Raw genomic sequence first — 7,827 nt, forward strand, 5'->3', positions numbered from 1 at the left:
CTATATATTTATATGATGAAATATATTATATATTTTTATTATATATTATATATTTACATATACATTTGTAAAAGTATATGTATGTATTTGTTCTTGACTGCTTCTACCTCTGCCTTAGCCGCTGGCTGGACATTCAGTGCAGCGCTGCTGCTGGTGAGCTGGTCCTTGTGGTGTCATGGATGCGCAGGTAATTGTGCCCCGTCTTCTTGCAGGACATTATGGGAAGGATGCTTACCGAAGTGGAGGAGCTGATCTCCATAACTTCATCTCATCCGGATTTGTCACATTAGGAAGAGGACACACGAAGGGTACAGTGGAAACCATTTTTTACTAAAATACAGAGGTGGCCTAGGGACCCCCGATCTGAAACGCGAAGATGGTGTGGAGGCCAGAGGCCTGTCGGGACAGGAGTGTGTGGGGTGGTTCCACTGCAGCTTGTTCTGGTGACAGGCGTGGCTCTGACAGGAGTGACTGTAGAGGGCAATGATAGACTTGCAAGAGACATCCACCCCGCTCCACCGTGGTGTGGAGCAGGACACAGAGGCCGATGGCTCCCGGTGGGGGCCCGCAGGCGGTGCAGTGGGAAACACTGCCATGGATGTGGCAGCATTTGCAAAGCATTCGTTGTCTTCTTGGCTATTATTCCTCTTTTTTTTCAAAGCCACATTTTATAACCTGTTGTCCATGCTCTGTACCGTGGGTTTTGAAGCCAGCATGCATGTCGAGTCGCCACGTCCTCAGTGTGTCTCTGTAAACTCTCTCTGGCGCGCACACCACGGTGGAGGTTCCAGACCTTCAAGCCGCAAGATGACAGCTAATGTAGCCTTTCTGCCAAGCTGCTTTAGGACCTCGCTGGCAGCTTGCAGAGCATCTGTGCGGGGTCCGGCTCCTCGATTCTGTCTTTCGTTTAAGCCGAGTCCTGCTAGTGTTGTGAGCATTCTGTCACTTCAAGAGTACCTTCCCCACACCTGTGCACTGTTACAGATCCACTGTGAGCTTGCCGTAGGGATGGCGCATCCCTGCCTCCCTCTGAAATATGTGTCTGTGTTCAGTGTGAGTGAACCAGGACTTTGCAATATTTTCTTACGTTCCATGCACCGACTTTTTAAATTCCCTCTGTGATGTCTGTTCCTCCTGTAGAGAAAATAATCTGTATCTGTGTATGTATTTTCTGTTGTGTCTATTTGTGTCTAAATAAAGTTTATTGAGGATACGGGTGGCATTCGTGGCTAATAAGAGTTGCAGAATCAAATTGGGACCAGCTGGCTCTGGAAGCGGAAAGGGGCTGCACAGTTAACCAGTGCGAGACACAATCCTGGTCGTCCCATATCAACTCAAACCTGGGCTGGCCCACCCCCATGCCATCTCTTTGTGATCATTATCTGCCACTGTGACACAAATCACTCCAACAGGTAGCATTTTAAAAGCATAACAAACATTTGTTAGCGCACATAGTTCCTGCGGTTCAGGGATTTGGGAGCAGCTGAGCCGGGTGCTCCTGCCTTGGGGTCTCATGAGGTTGCAGTCGGGGTTTCTGAACTGCAGTGGTTTCCCACCCTTCCCCCTACTCCTTGTAGGCGGTCCGCCCTGAAACACCAATCAATCAATAGAACTCATGTTATATATACTTACGGCTTTGGGTTCACACATTCGTTCAAATACTTCATGAGGCTTGCATGGGCTAAGCAGTCTTCAGAAGTAAACCAAATAGAATCTGTTCTTATGGAGCTTATCATCCATTGGGGGAAGCAGGCAAAATTAGTTCCTGGTGACAAGTGCAGGGAGGCAGGGAGTTGTGAGGCGGGAAGCCACAGTGGGCAGAGAAGGCCTCTCGGATGAGGTAGTGACGAGCAGAGAGCGGCATCCCAGGCGGAGGCGACAGGGAGGCCCTGAGGAAGAAGCTTTCTCATGGTGTCAGGAAGTAGGAGGGAGGCCAGTGTGAGCAGCAAGGGTCCAAGAGGCTGAGAGGAGGAGATGGGACCAGAGCCACAGGGGAGCGGATCATGCATTTCTCAGGACATAAGCCTGCTTTCAAATTAACTGGACCTCCGTCAGAGCAACATAAAGGTCATACTCTATGGCTACCTGTCCGTTAGGTCACTGTCACCTAGGACATCCAGGGGGATTACCCTGCCCGTGTCTGGAGGCTTTGCTTTGGCTACTATCATTATCTACCCATCTTACCTTGGCCTTACCCTGCCCACCTGTGCATGCATGGCCTGAACTCCCCGTGTCCATTGCTTGTCCATGACCTCTACCAGGTCTTCTCCATTCTCTGCCACCCTAAGTCCTCTGAAACCGCCTCTTTCCAGGAATGTACCTTTCATGTATTTTCCTACTTAGATAGTAACCAAAGTTTCATGAGCAAAGAGATGTGGGGCGGGGCGGGAGGCTGTCCAAGGGGCAGAGGGGGCTGCTTTGGAAATGAGGATTCTCTTCTAATGTCAGGGCCTCCTTAGTCCCCATGCAACCTAGAGCTCTGGAAAAGGCCCAAGCTCCATTTTCCCTTCATTCACAGCCAACCAAGTTCAACTCTGAGCAGCACCTGGAAGCACACCCACCCCATGTAAATACCCCTGGGGAGGGACCACTCAGAGACCTGGAACCCGGCACCTGTCTCCATCGTGGGAGTTTAATTCTCTTCCATTCCATTTCTTCCTTTTCTTATTCTTTTCTCTCAATTCCAGTTGCTGGCTTTTTTCTGGTCCCTCTTCCTTTATTCCTTTTTTCCCCCCTTTTTTCCTACATTTGCCAAGGCCTTCTGGTGACACATGACCATTGTGTAGACCCCTTATAACTCTCAGAACTAATGGGGTAGCCAACACATGCTTTTGAAGTTAATACCATTGCCCCACCAACCCACCTCACGGAATTTAACGTGCATTTCGAATGGGACTGATTTCCTGAGAACCAAGCCTGGGTGCTCCCTGCTCTAAATGGCATTGGTGGCCTTCATTGGGAGCTGGAATATTCCATCACACGGGCCCCAGAGGCATTACGGAGACAGGCGTGCGCTCCAGCTTCAGTGCGGACTCCTCCAACCTCAGAGAACTGGGGTCATCCCCATGTTCCAGGTGAAAAACTGAAACCCAAGTGGGTGAGTTCACTGGCCAGGCCAGCATCCAACAGTTAGCTCTGTTCCCTTCCAAATTCCGGAGCCTGTGTCCCAGCCCCGGGGATTGTGCCTCCTGACAGTGGGAGGAGCCGAGGCGGAGCCTGGGCTGTGGCTCAGTGGGAACCACACTTTGGGGAGCGCAGTGACCAATGGCTGTCTTCATCAGAGGTACATTTTACAAGATAGGACGTGATGAAAGGAGGCGGACCAAGAAGTAGAGCACCAGCACCCTATCTGCGGGGCCTCTCCTTTCAGAAAGGAGGCACATGCCCCTCTAATAGTTTTTCAGGGTCTGTCTACACTGCAGAGGCCCTAGTCTACTTAGGCAGTGTGGTTAAAATCTTTCAGGCAGGTGGTGTTTTTCCTTGAGTCTGGTAGAAAGAGCCAGAAATCTCTTTCCAGAAGCCCCTCAACATCAACAGTGCTAACCCCAGTGACCCCCCTAGTGAGTCCCAGGCCTGGGCCATGGCAGCAAGCACGCACATGCTCACTGCAGCTGTCCTCTGCATGCAGCTTGCAGTGGCTGTGACGTGCTGGGTTCCGTACGTGCTGGGTTCTGCTCGCCTTCTGGCATTTTTCCCTGTTCACTGGGTCCTTTCCACCATCCCAGGGGCCAGGGAGAGGGGTGTGTCTATGTATGAGAAAGAGGGGGAGAAGGGATGTGTCTACGTATGAGAGAGAGGGGAAAAGGGATCCCAAAGCCTTTGCTAAAAGGCAGGAGCTCCAAAGTGGTTGCCCCTTTGTAGAAGGCACACGCCGTGGCCCATGTAGGCATTCGTTTCCCGTGAGCATCTGCTCTGTGCCAGCCACTGTTCCAGGCGCTGAGGACATAGCAGACAGTAAGAGGTCATAGAAGTCAAGCAAGAAGTATGTTGGGATGGAGTTGAGAACTGTGGAGCAAAATGAGGCAGGGAAAGGGAGGGAGGGTTTGCAGTTTTTAAAAGAGCATCCAGAAGACTTTAGGGAAAGGTGACATTTGAGCAAAGTCAAAGGCGGTGAAGGATGGAGTCAGCTGGATTTCTGGGAAGGGTCTCCCAGGCCGAGGGAGCAGGGATGCAGTGCCCACCTGGCTTGCATGGGGACAGCTGCGAGACTGGAGCAGCGGAGCTGAGAGAGCAGTAGGCTGAGGTCAGAGTGTGGCCTCTGGGGCCATTTAAGGATCTGGTTTCCACTCTGGGCCACAGGACACACAAAATGTTTTTCGCCTGAGGCATTAGACAGATGGAAGACTGTGGGAGGGATGGGGTTTAGGCAGAAGTTGAGGACGAGGTCAATTCACTCTGGCTTCATATTAAGTTTTAGATGCTTATTAATAATCCACATGGAAACGTCAAGTTCAGGGAGATGTCCTAGCTGGAATATAAATGTGGGAGTATACGGGGCATGAAGCCAGGAGACTGGGCGACATTAGCGAGGGAGGGAGTGTCACTTTCTGGGTAAGCAAAGGCTCCAGAAGGGAGCCCCTGGCACCTTAACATGGAGAAGTCGGGGCGATGAGGAGGGACCTACAGACAGGACTGCGGGTGAGAGAAGCGTGGCAGCGTGGAGTCTTGGAAATCAAGTGAAAAATAAACAAGTGTTTCCAAGGGAGAGAGTGAGCAATTGTACGCCATAGAGAGGCTCGGTGAGATGAGCCAGCAGTGACCTCTGGGTGTAACCTGGAGGTCATTGGTGACTATGGCAAGAGCTGTTGTGGGTGGGAGTGCAGCAGTCTGCCCCGGTGAGGCAGGAGAGAATGGGGGATGTCTGGGGTGCGCTTCTACATGGTCTGGGCAAACTGAGTAGTGGGGAGAGGTGCTCGCTGTGCCAGCCTCTCTATTGGGGGGTATTTTGAAATGTTCATAATAAAATATAAAAAATGAGAGAGTGGAAGAAGAGGGATAGGGGACTGCAGGTACAGGCTTTAGAGTTTTAATGTAAAGGAGAGTAGAGAATGAAGGCAGTGGCTGGAAGGGAGTGTAATGGAAAAGGAGATGTGTTTGTTTGTTGTTAAGATGGGAGAAATCACAGTATATCTGTATGTGCAGGGATGACCCAGGAAAGAAGGGAAAAGTGATCAGGCCCTTTCTCCAGCCCCATGGCGAGTCCCAAGCCCGTGCACCCCCGGGCATATGCTCATCTCTCCCACGGCCATTTGTCTGGGCACTGCCATGGCTGTGTGTGGTACAGGGTTCGAAATCAGGTTTTCTCCTCTAGAGAGGAAAGAACCAGTGCGTGGGCTTCCACAGAAATGCAGGCTGCCGCCCCCACGCCAGGATCTGAGCAAGACCCGCAGACCATCCTGTGGATATAACAAGGAGACCCGGAGCCATTTGGCTAAAGAAACCCAGCTTAGATATTTTCACACTCTGGGGAACCAAGAAGTGGGTTTGACTAAACCAAGGTGTTTAAAGGCTGGACTCCAGGTAAAATGCAGAACTCAGAGGCGTCCAGTCTCCATGGCAACAGTGAGCTGGGAAGCAAGAGAGGGAAGGCTGGGCCTGGCTTGCTTGAGCTTGGCCTCTGAGAAGCTGAACCACCCAAACTGCTGGGAGCATTCTTTCCTGTAACCTCTCCATAGGCCAGGGGAGGGCAGGGGGCAGTGGGAATCAAGCAGAGAGCTCATGGGTTCTGGGCTGAGGGCACCCAAGGTGTAAGGCCTGCTGGTCTGCATATGTGGGGCAGCTCCCTTCGTCACCTCTGTGCCCGCTCACTCCTGATTAATGGCTAAATCTCAAGAGCAAGGCATGACTCCGTGTGCTCAGAGTTACTCAGCGGTATTTCTCATGCTCCAGGCCAGCACGCACAGGCTGCCCCTCAGCCCTACACGCAGGAACCTTTGTGGCATCAGTGGGAATTACCTATTTTGTTAGAATTGAGTCAAAATCACAAGGTGTCTTACTGGTTAGAATGGATTGCAGCAGAAGCAAAAACAGGTCTGCATTACTGCTAAGTCCGATGCTTACCCAGTGAATCCATTTCTCTACATAACTTCTGTTCAAACAAAATAAAAGGAAATAAGGCAGAAGAAAACCCAGTGTGATACCTTTGAGAGCTTCAACATTGGATACTTATGTTTGCAATCTCAACAATTTTGCTTAAAGGCAGCTGTTCTACAAAAACCCCTTTCCCAGGTCAACCCTCCTAACAGGAACACCCCTGACCTCTCGGGAAGCAGCAAGGGCGCTGGCCCAGGACCCTGTCTCCGCCTAGATTAGTGGTGGCAGCAGTTAAACCTCACAGCTCGATCTGAGGAGCATGGCGCTCTGGGCTCACTTCCTAAGCCACCCGAGAGCCCACCTCCAAGCTAGGACCACCCGATGTGCCATTGGGAGACCACCCGAGGCACCAAGGAAGATGGTCCACAGGTTTTCCACACCTTCTCATGGCAGCGCTTGGGTTGAAATGGCACACCGATGGGTGATGTGGTATCTAAGCCATCAGCCACTCTCACTACCTGGCTGAATGGTAACACAGAGCAACGTGCCCATCCATCAGGCCATTTGCTGAGTGTTGGACCGTGCGTGTCCCAGTTTAATGCTAGGTTGTGGGCCTGCTGCCCTCGGCCCATGCAGGGTGTTGGCACAGTCCACTGGGACAGTCTGCTGGGCCGGTGTAAGGAGAGGGGAGCTGGTACAGGGCAGAGGAGGAGGGTCAGGAGGCACCGAAGTCTCCTTGCCTTGGGAAGTTTCACCTTTTACCCATCGGGTACGGGGATGTTCTCAAAAGAGGAGTAAGCCAGGTACACGTAGGCCTCCCATAGGCTCCAGCAGTGCGGCAGAGAGAAGTCGTTTCGGTATGCTGAGATCGGGAAACATCCCTCCTCAGCTTCTGCCAGCCCGACTCCTCCTCTGCTCAGGCGGGAGTGGGAAGCACACAGGAGGCCTTTAGCACCGTGTCACGGGGTCTCTTTAATCCTCCTGGTGAGGGGAGAGGATCAAGTTGGTCTCCTAGAGGCTGGCTGGCCCCGCCAGAGGTCGAGCACTTGGAGCTGTGCTCTTGTCGTTCTCCAGTTGCTCACTGGTGCCGGGGCTGAGCTGTCTCCTGCCGTGACCGCTGGCTCAAGTTGGCCCCTGGGGAGGTTTGTGGCCAGTACAGTCTCTTCCTGGCATTGTTCTTGGCATTGACCAGTCATCCAAGTTGGGAATCTCCCCTTCCCATGAGCCAGCGCTTGGCATTGCTTCCCTCATTCTCTGCTGCTCACTGCCAAGTCTCAGAAACCCTGACAGCTAAGCTCTGTGCTGTCAAGTCCGGGAAGGTGGTGGGAATGCCGTCGCTATGCCAGCTGAGTCCGTGGCCAGGAGAAGACAGTCTCTCCATCAGCAGTTGCCAGGATTTCATGGTGACCTAGACGTGGGACAGAATACTGATGTTCTTGGGTTCTTGGGGCTCCAGTGCCTGGAACACAACCGTAGAATCCCGAGTCTCTGTTTTGTGGAGAAGATGTAGCAGAATAAAGAAATCCAGGTCCTTCCTGCCTGGAGACATGCCTCAGCCTTACCCCGCTCCAAATAGTGATGCTGACCTCCCTCCCTCACTCGGTGGTTGGCAAAGAGGAAAAAGGGTGAAAAGAGGGGCCCTTGGAATCAGACATGCTCGCTCACTCCTGGCTCTACCACTTGCTAGCTATGCAACCTTGACCTCTGTGACATTTATCTATAAAATAACGTAGTAGTAACACCTACTCACAGGGCTAGCATGGAACTGTAAGATAATGCACCAGAGCACCAGGC

At 52.1% G+C, this 7,827-nt stretch overlaps 1 protein-coding gene across 1 annotated transcript in view; it reads left to right on the forward strand.

The window, feature by feature from the left end:
- The window catches only part of SHISA6 (shisa family member 6), a gene marked incomplete at its 5' end in the record, with an annotated part of 294,035 nt that overhangs the window by 144,204 nt on the left and 142,004 nt on the right, over positions 1-7,827 (forward strand). Inside the window, one exon of the mRNA XM_005875412.2 lies at positions 213-308. Coding sequence (XP_005875474.1) covers positions 213-308 — 96 coding nt within the window. The remainder of the gene's footprint in view (positions 1-212; positions 309-7,827) is intronic.

This window comes from Myotis brandtii, unplaced genomic scaffold, assembly GCF_000412655.1.
Source record: "Myotis brandtii unplaced genomic scaffold, ASM41265v1 scaffold461, whole genome shotgun sequence".
Lineage (NCBI taxonomy): Eukaryota > Metazoa > Chordata > Mammalia > Chiroptera > Vespertilionidae > Myotis > Myotis brandtii.